Source organism: Mirounga angustirostris, unplaced genomic scaffold (assembly GCF_029215605.1).
Source record: "Mirounga angustirostris isolate CCGP_5_RB_7025 unplaced genomic scaffold, mMirAng1.0.hap1 SCAF_10, whole genome shotgun sequence".
NCBI classification, from domain to species: domain Eukaryota; kingdom Metazoa; phylum Chordata; class Mammalia; order Carnivora; family Phocidae; genus Mirounga; species Mirounga angustirostris.
The window spans coordinates 124518574-124541354 of record NW_026991718.1 but is presented as its reverse complement, the minus strand read 5'-3'; the positions used below and the strand labels follow the sequence as shown (position 1 = coordinate 124541354).

At 51.2% G+C, this 22781-nt stretch overlaps 2 protein-coding genes across 3 annotated transcripts in view; both read left to right on the top strand.

The window, feature by feature from the left end:
• SLC13A3 (solute carrier family 13 member 3) overlaps positions 1-2654 on the top strand; it is an 80399-nt gene extending 77745 nt beyond the window's left edge. For both annotated transcript variants that reach the window (XM_054510145.2, XM_045885887.2), the window contains one exon: positions 905-2654. In XM_054510145.2, the coding sequence (XP_054366120.1) occupies positions 905-1081 (177 nt within the window). In that variant the 3' untranslated portion in view covers positions 1082-2654. The remainder of the gene's footprint in view (positions 1-904) is intronic.
• OCSTAMP (osteoclast stimulatory transmembrane protein) lies at positions 1464-16100 on the top strand. The gene is given in 7 exon segments (XM_045886272.3): positions 1464-1568; positions 1873-1971; positions 10246-10310; positions 12909-13911; positions 15255-15609; positions 15612-15742; positions 15744-16100. Coding segments are annotated over 7 exon segments (1908 nt in total). The 3' UTR covers positions 15894-16100.
• The last annotated feature ends 6681 nt before the right edge of the window (positions 16101-22781 follow it).

Genomic DNA, 22781 nt, shown 5'->3' with positions numbered 1-22781 from the left:
GGGCATGGAAAACTGGTATTGTACGCCGTAGAAGGTAAGTCTAAAAAAAAGGCACAGACAAAAAAAGCAAAATGATTACATTTGCCCTGAAACCGATGACCTGGAGAAGGTTCTGAACCCCTGCTTGCTCAGGAGGGCAATTGGCAAGGAAGAGAGAAGTGTTAAGGGCATGACAGCACCTAAGGGAGACCTTCTGTGGGAGGAATAGATTCAAAAAGGGATTGAAAAGGGAGTGACTCTCTCACCGCGCAGTTCACAGCTGAGCAATGCTAAGGTCAAACAACCAGAAAACCCGGATGAGAAACAGATTTTCAGCCCAAGTTTGGACTGAATGGCGCAAGAGGTTAGCCTGGGGAAAAAGCAAACAGGCAGACTTGTTCTAGCTACTTAAAAAGGTCAGAATTCCCGTAAGACAAATTCCTCACAACAAAAAAGTATAGCCTTAAGTAGACACGGAGTGTGGATAGGTGTGAGTGAGTGTGTATGAGTGTGTGTGTGAGTGTGTACGTGTGTTATCGATCAAACCAGATTATTTTCAAGCTGTGTGACCTGGGTAAGCCCACTTCTCGGAGCCTCGTTTTCCTCGTCCGTAAAGGGGAAGTAATGATAATCACCCTTCGAGGGTGTCATAGGGATGGCATGTCTCTACGACACCTACGCAGCACAGTGCCTGGCCCCTAGAACCACTCGGCGGATGGGGACATTTTAGCTCTCCAAGGGGCAGCCTAGGGTGCGTAAAGATGGAAGGGTCTTGGGCATACACCAGCCTGGATCTGTGTCCTGGAACCATCACTTCGCAGCTGGGAGATCTTGAGTGAGTGAGTTCCTGATTCTGGGCGTGGGTTTTCCCATCTGTACAATGGGCTCTGAGCTGATCCCTCCCTTCACCTGGGCTCCATTTCAGGTGCGGACAGGCCTCCTGATGAACCTGATGGGTGTCCTGCTGCTCAGCTTGGCCATGAATACTTGGGCACAGACCATCTTCCAGCTGGGCACCTTCCCGGACTGGGCCGACATCCACTCAGCCAACATCACAGCACTGCCATCCACTTTGGCCAACGACACATTTCGGACCCTCTGAGTGCCCCCTCCGGGACTCTCTCTGGGCCGGGCCCTCCCAGAAGGCTTCTGCCATCACCTGCTGCTAGGACTCTACAGGACAAGCGAGCAGTTCTTTTCTGTGATCCAGTGTGCAGCAAGCAAGAGTGACCTCCAGTGGTCCACTTGGGCCCACAGGCTCATTATCTAGGACACCTTCTCCTTCTCTTTCATGGAGGTCAGGGCCCAGATATCTCCCAGATCTGCTGCCAGAAAAACAAGCTCCTTTATCTCTGAGCTGTTCTATGGCTAGGATGCAAGAGAGCCCTATTTCAGCAACAGGAAGCAAATCTGGAATATGGCATTTGACTTAAACAGTTGGAATGGGGGGGCATCAATTCCTGTGGGCACTGCTAACATCCCCCATGGCCTACTTTAGGTTACACTCTGGAGAGATCATCTTGCCTTTAGATGTCACCTTCCTCGGGGAGGCTTTTGGGGACGCAGCGTACCAGCTGTTTGCAACCACGGTGCGTCCTGCTCGGTCGGTGCCCATTCTGTGCCCGTTGTTTGAATATGACCCCTATCGGTACACCGCAGCCGGGGTTACTTTCAATCCCTGGAGACAGGGGAGGGACAGATGACCTCCTGAGGACAGGGAGGCTGTGCAAATCCTCCTTGCTGCGCTTCTGGGGGCCTGAGTACACCAGGGGAGTTCTAGAAACCCCCAGCTGACATCTCTACCTAAGCTTTTTAGGATTTTCCTGTTTAATCTGATTCAGTTTGACCATAATTCTGGGGTCAGGCCAAGCCCTGGCCTTACCGTCCTTTCAGCGAGGACTCTCCTACGTGTGGCCCGCGGGGGCCTTTGTGGTTGCCCGCTACTCCTTATTCCAGCAGCTGGTCTTTACCTCCCTACCCATACCCCGAGGGGTAAGCATGTTTAATTAGCAAAGGCCACATTTTTCAGGAATGAGGAAAAAAAAAAAAAGTCAGAAGATACATTGAGGCCTCATAAAAGGCCAGGGTAAAATTTCTCAGGCAGACAAAATATCGTAACCTTCTTCTGCAGAGGGGGCCAACGGAGACTTCCCCTGAGCCAGTGGCTGGTGGGGGCTGTCCTAGAAGATCTGATCCCTCCTTGTTTCCAGCAGAAGCATCTGGGCATCCCCAGTGAACAGCACAGTATCAGGCCCAGCAGGAGCTCAGGATATGGAATGAGTGACCCAGCATCAGCTAAGGTGCCCGTGGGGGGTCTGGAAGCCTCATGTCTGCCCTTCCTGCGTATCTGAGGGATGAAGTTCCCTGGGCAGTAGGGGCTGGGACGGCGGCACCCAGAGACTGAACTCGTCCTCAGAATGGCACGAGTGAGTCATGGATGTTTCCCTGGGAGCAGCGGGGAGGAGAGAGGAGGAGCCCCCAAGTTGGAGGATGGGCTTCACCTCTTCCCACGTGAGTACTTTAGAATTCAATCAGAGTTGCAGCCCATGGCGGTTGGGAGCAGCACTCGTGGAGAACAGGGGATGGGAGAAGTCCATCCGCAGAGAAACCCACGCTACTTGTAACCAGATGAATCGTGATTTCAAATAGTTCTGATTGAAAATGCTATAAAATAAAGAGTGTTAATCAATACTGGGCCTACAGATTATTTGCTTTCTGGGCATAAAAGAGCTTTTTTTTTTTTAAGATTTAATTAATTTATTTATTTGACAGAGAGAGACACAGCAAGAGAGGGAACACAAGCAGGCAGAGTAGGAGAGGGAGAAGCAGGCCTCCCGCAGAACAGGGAGCCCAATGCAGGGCTCAATCCCAGGACCTGGGGATCATGACCTGAGCCAAAGGCAGACGGTTAACGACTGAGCCACCCAGGCACCCCAGCATAAGAGAGCCTTAAGGTGCCAAATTCCTGAGCTGGGGGTTCCACGGAACTGACCTCCCTGACTTCACTTCCCTACTGCTCTCCCCTCTGCACTCCAACCACATGCTTATACTGCCCTGCCTCAGGGCCTTTGCACATGCTGTTCCCATTACCAAGAACACTTTGCTTCCAATTATGAGCTTATTTCCTCACTTTATTCAGTTCTCTGCTCAAATGTCACCTCCCTAGAGACTCTTCCCTGACCATCTGGTGTAAAATCTTGCTCTCATTACTCTCCATCTCCTTACTCCACTATATTTTCCTTCTTAGTGTTAAACCAGGCCACTGGATCATGTATTTTCTTGTTTATTAACTTTCTCTCCCTCTAGAATACCAACTTATCAGAATACAAACTTTATTTTGTTGAGTGCCATAACTCTCGTACCTAGAATGGTTTCTTTTTTTTTTTTTTTAAAGATTTTATTTATTTATTTGACAGAGAAAGACACAGCGAGAGAGGGAACACAAACGGGGAGTGGGAGAGGGAGAAGCAGACTCCCTGCCGAGCAGGGAGCCCGATGCGGGACTCGATCCCAGGACTCCAGGATCATGACCTGAGCCGAAGGCAGTCGCTTAACCAACTGAGCCACCCAGGCGCCCCTAGAATGGTTTCTGACACATAACAGGTGCTCAGTAAATATTTGATAAGTGAATCTATACTAAAATTTATGAGAAAGCAATCTTGCCCTCTGGTCCATGGTCTGTCCCATTCATTTCTTTGCTCACTCCTTCTTCCATTTATTCATTCAACAATATTTATTAAAACCTGATTATGTGTTCATTCACTGTCCACATCCACATGGAACTTACATGCTAGCTGAGGAGATAGGCAGTGGGCAGGTAAACAAATAAAATGACTCTGGGTCATGATATGGGCTAAGAAGAAGATGAAATTGGACAATGTGACAAACTGACTCAGAAGTTACTTCAACCAGGGAGGACTTCTCTGAGGAGGTGGTATTAGAATGAGACCAGAAGGAGTCAGTCACGTGCTCACGGTGGCATGGGAGGAAGCTGGGTGGCATGGGTGGTAAGGATCATTGGAAATATATATGAGACTCATGTCTGGAATACAAGAGGAACATCCAGAAGTCAGAAAGAACAAACACAAAGCAAAATACCTGTTTTAGTTACTGTGGTTATATAACAAACCATCCAACACTCAGGCCCTAGAACACAGCAACTTATCGGCTTATGTTTCTGCATTTTAAATTTTTTTTAGAGAGAGAGAGAGACTTTGAGCAGGGGAGGGGAACAAAGGGAGAGGGAGGAGTGGGAGAGAGAATCTTTAGCAGGCTCCATGCCCAGTGCAGATCCTGACTCGAGGCTCGATCTCATGACCCTGAGATCATGACCTGAGCTGAAATCGAGAGTCATACGTTTTACCCACTGAGCCACCCAGGCATGCCATGTTTCTGCATTTAGACAGAGCTCTGCAGGGATTGTTTTGTCTCTGCTCTACATGGTGTGGCCGGGGTCACTCAGCGGGGAGTTTAGCTGGAACTTGAACGTCCATGATGACTGTGGAGCCTCCAGGGAGTCTAACCCAAACCTCTGAACCCAACAGTGGGCGTCTCAGAAGGCAAAAGCAGAAGCTTAAAATCTGGGCTTGAGAGTTTAAAAATTCAACTCTGCCACATTCTATTGATCAAAGCAAGTCAAAAGTTGGCCTGGTTCAAGGGGAGGGAACTAGGTTCCACTCCTTCGTGGGAAGAGTGACATCCTCATACAGAGACGGGAAGAGGCTTGGTCACTCTCTTTGGAAGGCTCGTACCGTAACACCTGCGAGCAGGATGAGGGCGAGATACAGCCGTGCCATTTTAAAGCAGGCTGTCAAGATGGCCAGAGCTCGAATCCACTCGTCATCAGATAAATGCAAGTTCAACCAAGATGCAACAACACACCAGTCCAACCAGCAGAAACTAGGCAAGCGGACAAGAAGTGATGATGGAACAGGAGAAGACAGACACCCTCTTGTGCTGCCGGGGAGACTGTTACTTCCGACGGTCAGCCTGGCAAGCGACATGGCAGTAATTAGGAGAATTCATTGCCTGCATTCCCTGTGGCCCACTTTTCCTACTTCTGGGTTCATATCCCAGCAAAATTGTCCCATAATCCCTACGGAGACGATGTAGGAGGATATTTGGGCCACTGCTGTTGGAGGTACCCAGGAGCTGGAGGCCACCTAGGTGACCTTCAGGGGGTGGGGAGTGATGGCATTTAAGTGAAACATGGGGAAGCTCACTATGGAAAACACAGCAACACACAGAAGTGATGAACAACAGGTATACGGAAGGTTCGGATACACACATACATAGTCTGGCACATAGATCAAGAACTTACAGAGTCAAGCGGGCAGAGGGTTGGAAGCAGTGATGGCAGATGAAAAACAAGATGAATAAAAGCCACTGAACGAGGGGTTCAGTGAGACACTTTGGACTCCTTGCTCTACCCATAACATGCTGTGTCACCTTAGGCAGGTCCTTTATGTCTTGGACTTTGGAGAGATAAGGGTGCATAGAGTCAGGGTCCCGGTCTCAGAAGGCAATAGTAAGCACACAGACTAGTTATTTGAGGACAGCTTAGTAATGGGTCTAGTTCCAAGGTGTGGGCAGAGGGTAAGGGAAACCACGAGGGAAAATGTGAGTCCTCGGTGGAGGGAGGGAGGAGCACCTCCCAGCCGAGGCTCTGAGGGACAGAGGCCCATGTGGGGCTGGCACCTTTATTCCTTACAAGACAGCCCCTGATGACTCTGAAAGGGGAAAGCTGCCCTGGATCTTTCTCTACATCCTCCTTCGGCTCTCCTGCCGGCACTCTCCATGACCAAACCCAACCTTATTGGTCAGGGTTCTCCAGAGAAACAGAACCAACAGGATGGAATATATATGTATGTATGCCCAGGCAAGAGTCCAAAGGCAATCTGCCGGCAGAATTCCCTCTTGCTCAGGGGAAGTCAGTCTTTTGTTCTATTCGGACCTTCAACTGATTGGATGAGGCCCACCACATTATGAGGCAGCAATCTGATTCACTTAAACTCCATTAATCTAAATGTAAATCTCATCCAAAAACACCCTCACAGAAACATCCAGAATAATGTTTGACCAAATAGCTGGAGGCTGCGGCCCAGCCATGTTGACACTGAAAGCTAATCATCACACCCACAGAAGCCAGAATATAGGAGAGTTCTTTGAGGCTGCGCATCCAGGTCTAACCCCAGGGCTCAGGGCAGGGAGGAGAAGAGTGGAGACAGGGTCTGCAGGGGCAAACTGAGAAAACATAGCAGGGAAGGTTTAGACCAAATCAGAGCTTGTAATCTAGTGGTCCCCAGGTCTGCATCCATCTCACAATCAGGATTTTTGGGACACCTTTCATGAGTTTTAAACTTTTTTTAAAATTATTTATTTATTTGACAGAGAGAGAGATAGCGAGAGCAAGAACACAAGCAGGGGGAGAGGGAGAGGGAGAAGCAGGCTTCCTGCTGAGCTGGGAGCCCGATGTGGGACTTGATCCCAGTACCCTGGGATCATGACCTGAGCTGAAGGCAGATGCTTAATGGCTGAGCCACCCAGGCACCCGAGTTTTAAACTATTAATTGATTGCTAATATTCTTTTTTTTTTTTTTTAAGATTTTATTTATTTATTTGAGAGAGCGAGAATGAGAGAGAGTACATGAGAGGGGGGAGGGTCAGAGGGAGAAGCAGGCTCCTCGCCGAGCAGGGAGCCCGATGCGGGACTCGATCCCGGGACTCCAGGATCATGACCTGAGCCGAAGGCAGTCGCTCAACCGACTGAGCCACCCAGGTGCCCTGCTAATATTCTTAAATTCAGAAAATTTCACATTAAAACTCTGATTTGTGCTTCTCTTGGAAAAGAAAAGACCAGAAGTTCTGGCAACATGGGACCCTATCGTTACCTGGCAACAATTGTTTGGAGCTGAGTAGTGGTGAAGGGAAAACTCAAACTGATAGGTGAACTCTCTTGTTTGCCACAGTCCCCACCCTTCCTTAATGCCTTATACTGACTCTCTTCATTTTAAAAATACCAGGTTTTTATTTTTATTTTTTAATTTTTAATTTTTTTTAAAGATTTTTTATTTATTTATTTGAGAGAGAGAGAGAATGAGAGAGAGCACATGAGAGGGGGGAGGGTCAGAGGGAGAAGCAGACTCCCTGCCGAGCAGGGAGCCCGATGCGGGACTCGATCCAGGGACTCTAGGATCATGACCTGAGCCGAATGCAGTCGCTTAACCAACTGAACTACCCAGGCACCCAAAACACCAGGTTTTTAAAACTGAGTACAAAAAATAAAGAAAAAATATCCCCTTAGTAAATTTTATATTGATTACATTTTGAGAGGATACTGTTTGGGATATATTAAGTTGAATAAAACTTTTATTAAAAGTTGAATAAAAATTTTATTAAAATAAATTTCACTTTTTTATGTGGCTACTAGAAAATTTTTAATTATATACATGGCTCGCATTCTGTTTCTATTGGGTAGCATCGTCTATTTGGTAAGATTTTAGCCAACTCTCCATATTCTCAGGCTGAGTGGATGGTGGCAATATTCTATGCCCACGGGCTATAAAATTCAATGACTCCAATATTCTTTGGACCTCCGATGCTGATCGTAGATCTGAAGGCTTACCACTTCCTCTTCCTATACTGTCTTATGGTTCTGAATCCTCTACCCAGAAATTCCCCTCAAAAAGCTGATTCTATTTTGGATGATTCAGAAGACCCTTCCGGATGTTGTGGGATTTAGAGCCAGGCCAGCTTTATGTAGGCAGAAGTGACTGCCTACATGTGCTGAGAAAAGCCAAAAATATCTTCTGCCCTTTCCTTCCCTATACCACCAAACTCCCAAATCCTACACATTTACCAGAGGTCTTCAGGAAATGACCAACATGGTCCTTAACCAGTCTTGGGGCCACTGCAGAAACTAGGCAAAGCCTGGTGGGTGCCTGCCGGGCCCGCTCCCCTCTGACCGGCACAATGCCCTAAAGTTCCCTATGTGATGGGGACCCTGGCCAGGGATCTGGCCCAGTGGGCGTCACAGAAGCCTCTATAATCAGGTCTAAACAGCCTGGGGCTCACTTAGGCAGAGCTGTCAGCCCAGGCGGGAGAGGGCAGGAGCGTGTATCTATCTACTGGATGCTCTACATACATTATTCCACTGAATGCTCAAGCAACCCTAAGGAGATATTAGTAGTCTCACGATAGCAAAGCCCACACAAGTTCAGAAAAGGACAGTGTCTTGTCCGTAAGTGGCAAAGCTGGCTTTCCCGTGCAGATCTTCGACCCCCAGCCCAGAGCCCCCACGGTGCAGACGGACATCTAGGCAGCTCCCGCACCAGCCCTGCTGAGGCTTCCTGCAGAGGCTGGAAGTCGGGGGCCCTCGTGCTGGCTTTGGCCCACAGACTTGGTAAGATTGGCCGGCCCAGAGGCCTTTTTTTTTTTTTTTTTATGCTGGCTTTAAAAACTTGGAGACTTTTACATAAAAAAGGGAATGACTGGCATTTTTGGAATAATTGGAAAATCTGGTAATGTCGGACCTCTTTTCAAGGGACTTCAACCCTCAACCGGAGCAGGGCCGAAGCTGTCCTTTCCGAGTAGGTCTACACGCGGCAGTTTACGCTGTTTCCATCCCGGTCTGCTCTGCTCCTTTGCCTCGGCTGGCTGGCCTCTGCAGGCGCCCGGGGCTCCTGCTCCCCGTCTACTCTGGGCTCAGTTCTCTGCAGACGCTCTGTGCCTGGCCTGGCTTCCTGGAGGGGCCTGAGATCTGGGAAGGGTGTCAGGCTCTCTGAGGGCCCCAAGTGTCTCATTCGATTGTGTGACCATGAGAATGTCACTTCCCCTATCTGAGCCACAGAACACCCTCCTTCAGGCCTGAGCAAGTGACCCAGGCAACATGTCCTTATAACGGAAAAGGATGGGGAGTCTGGAGCACCACCTAGGTGTGCCCTTCCTCACTGGCCCCTCCATCCTGCAGGGTGGAGGCCTGGGGGCACAGCGGAGGGCTCCTGGAGGAGGCAGCCTACTGGCAGAGATAAAGCACAGAGAGGAGGGGGGCGGGGGGGAGGGTCTGCTTCCAGAGAGGGACTGGCTTTCCAATCAGCCTGGAAGTGTACCTGCCAGGCACATGCTGCAGCAGGGTGTGCACACAGGGACCTCACACTTATTAAATGCCTACTGTTTGCAGTGCCAGATGCATCTGAAGGTAACACGAGTCTTGTGAACCCTTCCCTCCACACCAGTAGAGCCCAGTGGCTGACCAGTTGACTCTGGAGCAGGACTGTTGGCTGTAAGTCATGGCTCTACCTCTTACTAGCTGAGTGGCTTGGTCAAGGGGCTTAATTCTCTGGGTCTCAGTGTTCTGAACCAAAGAATGGAAATAACAGTACCTACCACAAAGGGTTGTTGGAAATAAGCATTCAGGGAATTCAAATAGAACTATTGAGAAGCGTGGGGCACCTGGGTGGCTCAGTCGGTTAAGCCACTGCCTTTGGCCCAGGTCATGATCCCAGAGTCCTGGGATCAAGCCCTGCATTGGGCTCCTACTTCTCCCACTCCTCCCCACTCCTGCTCTCTCTCTCAAATAAATAAATAAAATCTTAAAAAAAAAGAACAAGAAGTGTGTCTGATACTTAGCAAGTACTCCATAAATGTTAACTGTTACTATCATTTCTCTCTTTTAAAAGGAGGAAACTGATGGGGTTACCTGCTCAAGGTCACACAGGTAGGGAGGGACAAAGCTAAAGACAGAAAGCCAGCTAGAAAGGAGATGGGAGCCACTACGCTTGAAAGAGAGTCTCAGCGAGGTCCAACTGTCTCCTATGGGTTCCCACTGCTCACAGCTGGGGATCAGGCTCCTCTAGGGGCCCACAACTGTGGAGGGGGAAGGCAAGGGGAAGCCAAGCAGAGTTCTAGTCCTGGCACTATCACTAATGAGCGGTATGGCTTTTCTGAACCTCAGTTTCTTCCTCTGTGAAATGGGAGCAGTTCTACCTTCCTGCTCTCAGGATCACAGATAACTGCTTGGAAAACGCTCTTTCCTCCGACACCTTGCACCCACTTGCACCCACCCCTGCTTGCCGGAAGAGGATGAGGCAGCTTGCCCAACCCCCTGGGAAGTGGGCCCAGGCAGGGGCGGGACAAAGCCAGCAGGAGGGCTTAGTTAAGAGCCAGAAAGCAGAAGCAAGAGGGTTTTTCCCAAGTTCTAGAGAATACAGTTCTCCCCATTTCCTGCCCACCTGCCCGCACTGCCTCAGCCTGCCTGCCCTGATCCAGACCCACAGCTATTCGGGAAGCATGAGGGCTCCACGTGGGACCGCCGAGCACCACGCCAGGACCAGGTAGGTCTGGAGACCCTGGACACTGGGACCACAGGCAAGAAAACAGTCCTTGGTCAGGCACGATGGGTATGAGCTTAGCCTCAGGCTCTGCCATTCCTCAGCTGCGTGACCTTGGGTAAACTCCACCTCTTTGAGCCTCAGTTTCCCCATCTGTGAAGGAGAGTAGTAATAATTCTTACAAGATAGCTGTAAGAATTGAGGGGCACCTGGGTGGCTCAGTCGTTAAGTGTCTGCCTTCGGCTCAGGTCATGATCCCAGGGTCCTGGGATCAAGCCCCGCATCGGGCTCCCCCCTCTCCCGCTCCCCCTGCTTGTGCTCTCTATCTCTCTCTAACAAATAAATAAAACCTTAAAAAAAAAAAAAAAGAATTGAATGAGAAAATGCACACACAGGGCTTGCCATCGTGCTCGGCTTGGAGTAAGCCCTCAGCAGACCGCAGCCACTTTCCATGTCATTCCCAACACTCCCCCACGCCTTGGCCTCCAGCATGACTTAGAGCTGGCTTCCCTTCCCCTATCATTTGTATTATTCGCTCTTCTTTTAACGGCTACCATGCATGCCCCGAATACTCATTATTACAATAGCAGGAGGTTTAGTCCTAAATGAAAATGCCCTCAGGGGCCAGAAAGGCCCTCATTCATCATCTCTGACGCAAGTGGGTCCTTGGTGTTGTCCAGCTTGGATAGCATTGCCCTGGTTCGTTAACTCTCCCAACCTCCTGCCCAGCTAGTTTCCCCCCTCTCTTTCCTCTTCAAGCTCCCACTGCCTCCTCCAGCACGCTCTCCATCAACGCTGACCTCGCTTTCCTGCCACCCTGAGCAAACAGAAGCAATCCTAGGACAGCCTACAAACATTTAGGGAGCTACATGCCAGACACCATTCCAGGCACTTGGGCTACCTCAGTGAGCACAAGAGACCAAGGCCCTCCCCTGGTGGTATTGATGCTCTCGTGACAGATAACAGGTGACTTGCTCCTTACTCTGTCCCAGACACAAAGTGACCCTACGAGATGCTACTTCTATTCCGCCATGTTACAGACATGAGTTACATGTCTTATAGAAATAAGAAAACTGAGGCACAGAGAGATTAAGAAACTTGACCAAGGTCACACAGATGGTGAGTGGTGAAGCAGGGATTTGAGCCCAGGCAGTCTGGAGGCCATGCCCTTAACCACTTCTCAGTTGTGCATCAGAGGAACTGAGACTTGGCACCCACACTTTGCCCGTCACCCACCCCTCCTTTTGTGCTGTCCATCTTACCGGCTACCACCACCACCGAAAAGATGGCTCCAGGGGGCCTCCCCTTCATCCAAGCCCCCCTCTTGATTGGCTCTCCCATCTTCAAACCTGTTAGAGTCTCTCCCATCTCGGCGCCCTCCACCCCGCCCAGCGGCCGAGGCACCCTGTCTGTGCACCTTTACTGCAAACATGGTTCAGCACGCTCCTGTCTCACGTTCTACTCCTTCCAGTCTCTCCCAGGCCCCCTCTAGTTAGGTTTTGGCCCAAGATGCCACGAAGCTACCCTTGGGCAGTTTCCAGGCCAACGGTCATTGCTCGGTCCTCAGCCTTGTTGATCCATCAGCAGCACTTGACATATGTGGTGACCCCCCTCTTGGAACATTGTACTGGCCGGCTTCCCCAGCCTCCTTCTCACCTCCCAGCCTGGGGCGAGGGTTCTGGTCCTTGAGTGCCTCTCCTCCCCACCAACGCACCGTCCCGAGGAGTCTCCTGTCCTGCCCCATGGCTTTAAATGTCATCTATAAATCAATGATTTTACGTGTCATTTATTTCCCATTTCGGACAACACCTGGGTGCTTTCAGTTGCTCAGGCACCAAACCTCAAGGTCATCCTTGATCTCCCTCTTCCTCTCAGACTGCCTGTTGTGTTGGCTCCTCCAACAGAATGTATCCTGAACCCAACCTCTTCTCACGAATTCCTCTGCCATCACTTTTTAACGCAGGCTCTAGGAGGGCAGGGATTCTGGTCTGTTTCATTCATTCCTGTTTCTCTAATAGTAAGCATATAGTAGTTGCTTAATGAATATAAGGACAACAGAGTAGAAAAGCTCCCGAGTGGTCAATGGATCCACTCCCCATGCCTCCAAATTATAGAGGAGACCCTGAGGTCCACAGAGAAGGAACGTCCAGAATGACACAGGAAGCCAACCAAGACTGTGAATTCAGGGGAAACAGTGTCTTTCTCTCTCTCTCTCTCTCTCCCGAAGTTTGTCTCTTTCTTATTCTCTCTCATCTGCGCTTCTCTCTCCATGACTCTTTCATTCCCTGGGGCAAGGCACCCTCCCAAACCTGGAATTACGGACCCAGGCAGCCCAGACATCCATCCTCACATCCCCAGGAACTGGGCTCTTCCCTGACAAGTCCAGTGAGGATAATCCTAGGGCAGCCTCTGACTAGTTCTGCTTGGGTCCTGTGGCTTTGGGGTGAGTTACTGGGATTGGCCCACAGGGGAAGACTGCCAACCCCTGTGGCTCAGGGGGAGCCCGTTAACGATTGAAGGGTTTGTGGATCAGGGGCATTGGGCCGCCATCCAACCCGTCATCCTCCTGAAAGAGCACCCCCCCCATTTCCTTGTGTGCAGGTGGAGGTTCTGGCACTTGGGGCTCTGCAAGGCCCTCGGCCCCCTGCAGGCCGCCTGGGTCGCCTTCTCTCAGCCGGTCCCAACCAGCTGTGGCCAGCTGCTGACCCAGCTCTTCCTGTGCGGTTGCTTGGCTGTCGCTGCTGCAGGTCTGACGCACCACTGGCTCGTGTCCTCGCTGCTTTATCCTCTGGGACCCTCGGCCACGGTGGCCACTGTCTGGGGCCTCCTGGTCTTCCTGGTGCTGGGCTTGGTGCCCCCTGCCCGCTGCCTGTTTGCACTCAGCGCCCCTACCCTGGGCACGGAGCAGGGCCGCTGCCTGCTCTTGTCCTGGAGCACCACCACGCTGGGCGTCACCGTGGTGCCCAACGTCTTGGCCAACATGGGCGCAGCGGGGCAGGTGCTGAGATGTGTCACAGAGGGCTCCCTGGAGAGTCTGCTCAACACCACTCACCGGCTGCACGCGGCATCCCGGGCTCTGGGCGCTGCTGGCCCAGCGGGCAGCCAGGGCTGGACACTGCAGGCCCAGGGCAACGGCTCAGTGTTCCGCCTTCACATGCTCAGGGTCACCCAGCAGGTGCTGGAGGACTTCTCTGGCCTGGAGTCCCTGGCCCGGGCGGCCGTGCTGGGGACCCAGCAGGTGGTCGCAGGGCTCTTTATGCTGGGCCTCCTGGTGGACTCGGGCTGGTACCTCCATCGCTACCTGACTGACCTGCGGTTTGACAATATCTACGTGACCCGGCAGCTGGCTTGGCAGCTGGCGGAGGCCCAGGCCACACACCTGGTGGCCTCCCCACCAGCCTGGCTGCTCTGGGCTGCCCGGCCGAGGCTGTCCCAGGGGGAGCTGCTGAGTTGCCTCCTGAGGCTGGGGCTGCTCACCCTGTTCCTGATGGCCACAGCCGTGATGGTGGCCACAGACCACGTGGCCTTTCTGCTAGCTCAGGCGGCCGTGGACTGGGCTCAGAAGCTGCCGGCCGTGCCCATCACGCTCACGGTCAAGTATGATGTAAGTGCGGTGATGGGACTAGAGTCATTTCCTTGTAGGAAGGGGCGGGGTGTGTTAACCACTCGATTTGCAATTGTTTCAAGACCCTGCCCTTGGAGAAGCTAGGAGATCCTGGGGCATTTGCAGACAGACTCGCTCAATGTAGTGGGTTCTATTCTCACCCCCGTGGCAGATGAGGATCCAGATACCCAACAACTTGAAAATAATTTGACACCCTCCCACGCACCCCCCCGCCCAGGTCACTCTTTTCCTAAGTGGCAAGGTGTCCTAGCTTCATTTTCTTCACTTGTACAAAGTGGATCCATCCTCCTCACCCTGCCGGGTTATTGTGAGTCTTAACATGTGGTCCTCTGTAAAAGTATGCAGGGAGCTCCATGCCACACGGGAGAGGTCCAGTCAGTAGTGGTTATCATGAACAGCTCACAGCTGCATGTATCAGACTGGAGGAGGGCTTACGAATGATCTAGATCAGGCGTCTGCCAACTATGTTCCCCAGGGCCAAACCCTGTGGGCTTCCTGGCTTTGTAAATTAAGTTTTATTAGAACATAGCCGTGTCATTTGTTTAGGTATCGGCCCCTGGCTGCTCTTGATAGTCGCATCAGGGACAGTGTGATCTATGAAGTAAAACGTATTCTTCAACTTAAAAGTTCGTTTTCATTCTAATTTTTTTTTAAAGATTTTATTTATTTATTTATTAGAGAGCGAGCGAGAGAGAAACAGCATGAGAGGGGATAGGGTCAGAGGGAGAAGCAGGCTCCCCGCTGAGCCGGGAGCCCGATGTGGGACTCGATCCCGGGACTCCAGGATCATGACCTGAGCCGAAGGCAGTCACTTAACCAACTGAGCCACCCAGGCGCCCCTTCATTCTGATTTTAAAAGATACCCCAAGGGAATTGTAGAGCCTAATTCTTGGGAGCAGGGTGTTGGGACCCACCTTGGCTGGAACTGACCCCCTGGGGTTGGCCACATCCTAGTGTGACCTTAGGCTTCCCATCTTTTCAGTGGGGCTCATTCTGGGCTCAAACTCAGAGGATCGTGTGTATTTGATGAAAAAGACATCTAAGGTATTCACTAAGGGCTTAGCAAAGAGTAAATGCCCGTAGCACTGTTTGTTTTCTCTAAAGCGTTGTGTTCCGAATGTAATAGCACTGTGCTTTTTGTTTGTCAGAAGGCCTGCTTCAGACTCCTGATGTCATTTGCTACTCCTCGGTGCCCAGGAGGCAGGAGGCTGGGTTACTTCTGTGCCCATCTTACAGAGGGGGGCCAGCGGCCGCGAGTGGTGGGGGGCAGGGAATGGCTGCAGTGTCTGTCTGTTCACTTGGCCTTTTCCCCATCTTTGAAGGCCTCATACACGGTCCTGGGCTTCATCCCCTTCCTCTTCAACCAGCCGCCTCTGGAGAGCCCTTTCCTCTCGGCTCACAACGCCTTCCAGTGGGAGCTCCGCTTCACCTCCCCGGGCTGCCCACTGCTGCCCGCCCGGCGCCCCCACACGGCCGCCCCCCTGGCCGCCGGGGCCCTGCAGCTGGCGGCTGGCGCCACCGTCCTGCTGGAGACCTACGCCCGGCGCCTGCGACACACCATCGCCGCCTCCTTCTTCTCCGCCCAGGAGGCTAGGAGGGTCCGCCACCTGCACGCCCGGCTCCAGCGTAGATACGACAGGCACGGAGGCCGGCGGCTGCCCCTGGGGCCCCCGTCCTGCTCCCGAGACCCGAGTCTGTGAGCGCCCACCCAGCGCGGATAGACAGGCCTACGGCACGCTGGCCGCTGGGCAGAAGAGAGAGCAGCAAGGCAGAGGGGGAGGAGCTTGGGAGCCGTGCAGACCGTGGTCCTCCTGCTGCCTTCCTGTGTGACCTTGGGTAGATTGCTTCACCTCTCTGAGCCTCCGTTTCTACACCTGCAGGATGACTGCGTCATAACAACCCATGTGACCTACTTTCCACGTGGGGGTGTGGAAAGGAAGGACTGCCGATATTGGGCATAAGAGGCCTCAAGAAGCAGGAAAGGCCTCGGCACAGTGAAGACAAGCAAGTGCAGAGACAACTCGAGGTTCCTCCTGGCCAGTTGGGGGTCAGCCCGGGCTCTCATCTGCATCCACTGCTTTCCCTGGTGGATGGAAACTTCACGTGGTGAATGTGTTTAAATTTTCCCGGAACTTATTTATATGTCCCCTGAATCCTCTTACATTTAGCCATCTAAAATTTTCTTGATTTTTATAAGCAAAGTATTTATTAAATCCTAAATTATATTATGTTACTCTTTTGTTTCAAATTCCTTTGGGGATTTCCCATCCAGGGTCACCAGGGTTTAGCAAATAAAAATACATGACACCCGGTTCCATTTGAATTTCAGATAAATAACAAATATGGGTTTAGTCTAAGTACGTCCTTGGGACATTCTTATACTAAACATACTTATACTAAACCTATATTTGTTGCTTATCTGAAATTCAAATGGAACTGAGTAATCCATATTTTATCTGGCAACTGCATCCGCATCGAAGTTCTAGTAAAACCCCAGCTCTCTCCCCTGTGGGCTTAGTATTCCCTGTTGTCCCCTCCAGATCATTCTCTGCCCTTCTCTTTCCCAGGAATTCGTACCTCCATGAATTGTATCACCCTGGCTCCCCTGGGCTCTGACTTCTAGTCGGGCTCAGCCAATGGGAGGCACTGGCCTGCGAGCCAAAGTGGGAGAGGAGAGAGATGTCAGGATATTTGTTCCTGCAGCTGTCTGGGCTACTTGGCGGAGGCTACATTCCATTACCAGCAGCCACAGCTCCTGTCTGGCTGGGTGGCCCCCTCATGGTGGCTGTAGATGTCCCCGGGTTCTAGAACGGTACAGCTTCCAAGGGTGGTAGTCTCTGAGAGCCTCACCATCCTTCCCTTTACAAGTCCCCACCTCTGTACCTTCATTAAACTCTCTTTCGTTTCCCCTTTAAGACTACCATCTCTTTCCTGCCAGGACCCTGATTGATGATGTGCCCTGGGTCACAAAGCCAACCTCTCCCTCCCTCACTATGCCCGCTCTGCATGGGCTTAACCTCCTCAGATGCACCAGGCTGGTTTGCACCTTGGGGCAATGCTCTTGCTGTTCCCACATCCTGGAACACACTTCCTTCAAGTCTTGGCATGGAGAGCTTCTTTGCATCCTTTAGGGATGAGCTCAAATGTCACCTCCTCAGAGAAGCCTTTCCTGACCACCTTACCTCATATTGTCCCATCCCAGCCAGTTTCACTCCATCTCAGGAGTGGACAAGCTTCAATCTGTGGGCCAAATCTGGCCTGCTGCCTGGTTTTATGAGCAGAATTTTACTGGAACATTGCCATGCCTGTTAGTTTAAGTATTGTCTCTGATGGCAGATTTGAGTAGTTGAGGCAAGGGACTGCGTGGCCCACAAAAATCTGAAATATTTACTATCTGGCTCTTTAACTAAAATGTTTGCTGACCCCTGATCTATCATATCAAGTTGTTATCTAGCCTCTGTAAATACTCTTATCAATATCCTTTATTCGCTTACCTATGCATTTATAGATTTAGCTGTCTCTTTGTTACTTGCGGTGTGTTTCATATGGTCCCCGCAAGGATGTAAACTCCATACTATGTGTCTGGTCCTCCACAGGTATTTCCAGTGCCTGAAGCAGTGCCTGGCACAGAGTAAGCACTCGGTAAAAATCCGTTCAATGACCGGGTCTCTGGAGGTAGGACTGTGTACTCTCTGTTCTTGGCTCCTTCCTGAAGATTTGGGGCTTGCAGAAGGGAACGGGTAGGTGCTGGGAGCAGCCTGCTCTGGGCCAGACTGGTAGCCAAAGGGAAAGCCACAAAGCAGGAAGAGATACATTCCCAGGCCAAGTATTTCAACTTAAGCAGCCGGGGTGTGTGAGTCACCAGCTGCGTGGAGCGGACCCACACTCCCGCCACCTCTCCACCCGCTCCCCAAAGGTGTTTGCGCTCGTCCCCGAGGGCCATCACCGGCCTCACCCATCACCCAGTCCCACCCCAGCTCCCTTTCCCACACACAGAGCTGCCTTGTGGCGTTAGGCAGTGACTCACCCCCACGTTTTCTTAAATTGCACAAGTAACACGTGAATCCTTGTCCTTACGAAAATTAGAGCAGAGAAGATAAGAACAGCTAGTGTCTGTTGGGTGCCTGTGATGTGCTGGGAGTGTCCTGGGAGTGGGGCAGAGAGGCCCGCAATTGGCTCTTCGGAGCTGGAGTGGGCTGGCTCTAGAACACCATTAGATGTGCCCCAAACTCTCTGAAAGCTTTATGCACATCATCTTATTTAAACCTCACAAAAGGGGGCACCTGGGTGTGGCAGTCGGTTAAGCGCCTGACTCTTGGTTTCAGCTCAGGTGGTGATCTCAGGGTTCTGGGATTGAGCCCTGCATCGGGCTCTGTGCTCCATGGGGAGTCTGCTTGAGCTTCTCTCTCTCCCTCTGCCCCTCCCCCTGCTTGCACTCTATCTCTCTCTCTAAATAAGTAATTATTCTTCTTCTTTAAAGAAGAATAAACCTCACAAAAGTATACGAGATAGATGGTATTATTCTTCTGCTTTTAGAGGTGATGAAATGGAGATTCAGAGAGGTTAAGTGTTTTGCCCAAAGTCACACAGCTAATAAGCTGCAGAGCCAGAACTTAAATCCAGGTGGTCTGGCTTCCAGAGCCTATGATCTTAACAAATAAGAGTAACATCTCCTTTGACCACCACACATATATCTGCCTCCCTGCCCCATAGACACAACCACAATTATCAGTTGGGTGGGTACCATTCGGATATTTGTCTACACACGTAAATATATGTAAATAGAACATGGAAATATATAAGGTTGTGTGTTGTTCTGGGTGGCACAGTGTGGTATGTATAGTTCTGCAGCCTGTGTTTTCATTCAGCAATATGTCTCGGCCCTACCTCATTCTTTCTCACTGTTGGATGGCATTGACATGCCATGAATTGTTTAGCATTTCCCCCATTGGTGGATGATCAGGTGGTTTCCAATTTTTGTTATTGTGAACAACGCTGCCATGGACATCCTTGCCGTGCTTCCTGGTGTACATCAGAGAGCTTCCTGGACTAGATGTAGAACTTCCCGAATTACATGGGAACTTACTTATTAACTTATTCATGAGGTTGTAGCTTTTAGGTGCATGCTAGCTGGTATGACAGACAGATATCCAAGATGGCCCCCAGTGACTCCCAGTGAATCATGGCATTCATACCCTTGTGTGATTCTCCCCTTGAACTTGCTTCCAGCTGACAGAATATGGTAAAAGTGGTGGGGTCTCATTCCTGTGGTCAGGTTCCCTGAGACTGCAATTCCCATCTTGCTAGCGGGCTCTCTCTCCTGCCTTCTCGGCTTGCCTGCTTCGATGAAGCGAGCTGCCATGTTGGAGAGGCCCACATAGAAGGATCTGAGGGTGACCTCTGGCGATAGCCAGCTGGAAACTGAGGCCTTCAGTCCAACAGGCCCCAACTCTGACAGCGGTGAGAAGATCCTTGGGCCTTCAGGTGAGGCTCCAGCCACCGCCCATACCTCGATTGTAACCCGTCAGAGACTCTGAAGCAGAGAAGTCGGAGGATCCATATCCAGCCTCCTGACCCACAAAAACCATGAGATCAGAAATGTGTGTTGTTTTAAGCCACTTCATGTGTGGTCATTTGTTATGTAGCAATACTGCTGGGATGAAGCCAAGGCTGAGAGGGATTTAAGTGTGGTGATGTATGGGAGGCGATCCCAGGAAGCACCAATAGGGGCGTGGGGAAGCTAGAGAAGAAAGGGGAAGAAGCCGATTCAGGTGCATCAGTAAGCACATACGGCTGCTGCGGAACTCCTGGAAGATGGTGAAGAACACGCCTCAGGGTCTCCCCTACCCCCACCCCGAGGAAGTCTGGGTGTTTCTCCTCTGCTGTCAGCTGTCACTGGCGGAGGGCTGCTCCTTCCCTTAGAGCCTCCAGCCTGCCTCCTGCTTGGGCTGAGGGGGGAATGCCTTCAGGTATTTACAGTGGGTGCTCACGGTGGGACACCAGCAACCTTTATGGGTACCCCTAGTGCCCAGGGGATGCAAGTGGGACATACTGGAAAGAATAGACACCTGGACGCCAGAAAGATCTATGTTTCCGTTCTGATTCCACCACTTAGTAGCTGTGTGACATCAAACAAATCCCTAAGTCTCCCTGCACTTCGTTTTTCTTTTCCTTTCAAGGGGAATAACAGAACTTTCCTCACTCCATGTGAGAGACACATGGAAGAAGCGTCCAGCTCCATTTTGATACGTCCTTATTTCTCGCTGACATTTCATTCATGTACTCAACAAATATTTACCGAGCACGTCCTACACGACAAGCCCTGTGCTGGGCTCTGGTAAGTATAGTGGTGAAAGGGACACACGAGCTCCTCATGGAGCTTACATTCTAGAAACAAGTTAATAAATAAACAGGATAATTTCACGTAGAGATGGGGTGGCCAGAGGAGACCTCTCTAAGGAGATGTCATTTGAATGGAGACCCAAAAGATGAGCAGGAGCCAGGCGTGCAAAGAGAAAGGGAAAGAACATTCCAGGCCAGAGAAATTGTAAGTGCAAAGGCACTGGGGTAGGGACAAATTTGATATTTTTGAAGGACAGAAAAGAGGATGGAGAGGTTGTTAGTTTCTCTGAGGCCCAGACTCTTTTCTGGAACCCATCACCAGATTACCTGGTGGGTGCCAGGTCTAAAAGGACAGAAAAAAGACTAATTCCAGCCCTGCTGACAATCCCACACTTAGCCTCAGGATCCTTTTACTCTTTGGTCTAGAGACTGAAAAACATGCAGCTGGAACCTCTACATGGTGGTACCTGCTCCCCACTTCTATCTCAAGAGCCCTGTTGATGTAGGCAAAGGGATCATTATTATGCCCATTTTACAGATGAGAAACCTGAGGTTCAGAGAGGACTATGGGATTTTCCCAGAGTCAGAAATATTAACGTTGGGGGCGCCTGGGTGGCTCAGTCGTTAAGCGTCTGCCTTTGGCTCAGGTCATGATCCCAGGGTCCTGGGATCGAGCCCCGCATCGGGCTCCCTGCTCCACGGAGAGCCTGCTTCTCCCTCTCCCTCTCCCCCTGCTTGTGTTCCTGCTCTCGCTATCTCTCTGTCAAATAAATAAATAAAAAATCTTAAAAAAAAAAAAAAAAAAGAAATATTAACGTTGACTTTTCTCCTATGCAAGAAAGATTCCACGACTTCGAAGAAGAGAGATGGGGAAGGGGGAGTGCTAATTTCCCTTGACCCAGGCCCTGGGGTCATGTTGTCAAAGGCCTTAGAAACTTGGCAGTATCAGACGCCCTCTGCTGGCTGTCACAGGCCCAGCCTGGGGATGAGCGCCAAGAGAGAAAGGTTCCAGGTATGGAGAAGGCCATGTCCCCTGCTGCTCCCTCTCACTGCCCACCTGGAAATGCCAACATGACCCTGGAAAGGAGTTCAATGCTGAGTTCCAGTCCCCACTCTAGCACTTGCTGGCTCCAGTATGAAGGGGAAGGAAAACAAAATCAAAATATTTCTAAATTGGGAGACAGAGTCCCTGAGTTCTAATCTCTTATATTACACTCACTTTGTTGTAGGGTGGGTGTTCTTGGTTATCTATCGCTGTGGAGCAAACCACCCCCAAACGTAGGGACCTAAAGCAAAGATTTATTACTATCTCGCACCGTTCTGTGGGTTGACTGGGCTCAGCAGGGTGGTTCCCGCGTGCAGTCTCTTTTATCAGTACAGGTGGAAGGGGACAGGGGCTGGGGTCCTTTGAAGGCTCGACCGGACTGGCCATCCACAGTGGCCTCTCCACTCAGTGTCTGGGGCCACAGTGCTCCTTACGTGGCCTGGACAGAGCAGCCTGAACATCTTACCAGCAACTTGGGGCTCAGAGAGGTGGGAAGCAGAATCTGCCAGGCCAGTTAGGGGTTACCCGTTCAACTGGTGAGCGTCACTTCCACCAAAAGACTCACAGAGCCCACCCAGACTCCAGGGAGTGGAGAAATGGACCCCACCTCTTGACCAGAAGTGGCCAGGTCACATTGCAAAAGAGCACATGGGCCACCTCCCTGGAGCACCCTCAGAAAACACAATCTGCTGCCGTGGAACACGAGGAGCCAGGTGAAGCCTTCGGCTTTTAAAGAGCAGGAGCAAATCTGATTTCAGCTGGGAAGGACCTGGAGGAAGAGGCTGCATTCTCTGGATGCTACTCCAGGAAGAAGGGGAAGGAGAAAGGGCAATAATCTCTACAGCATGGCAATGTTATTTTGAATCAGCCAGCTACATGCAGCTCTCAGCTCTCTCACTGAGGACTGGGTGACTTGGTGGCACCCCATCACCTCTTCACTCTCCATCTGAAGGAAGCCGGGGGCTGGAAGCACTCTGTGGGGCTGCCCGCCCACAGACCCATGCCCGGTCCTCACTCTTTCCCTGTCCTGGTCATCACAGGACAGGGAAAGAGTTTCCTCCTGGTGACAGCATGGCCACCATCTGGCTGCAGAGGGTTTTGTGTATATCTGTGATGACTCCTGGGAGGTCAGGGCCAGGTCCCAGGCACCTGCAGCCAAAGTCACCCAACCTGCTTCCTCTGGAGCCGCCCCTGAGGTGTTGGGAGCAGACTCCACCTAGGAGCCCTTCCCTGAGAGTGGCGTGGATGGTGCTCCCTATCTCCTCCACCTAAGATCGGGAGGCAGATGAGGTGAGAAAGCAGCTAGAGCCCAAAATTTCAGGAGGCCCTCCCTCAGGGCCGTGTGTGTTTGTGTAGGATCTCTCTGTCTCTTTCCCTCTCTCCCTCTCCCTCCCTCTAGGACTGGTTATATAAGCATATAACCTTCCCAGAAGCCCCCCAGCAACAGCCATTCATGACTCAT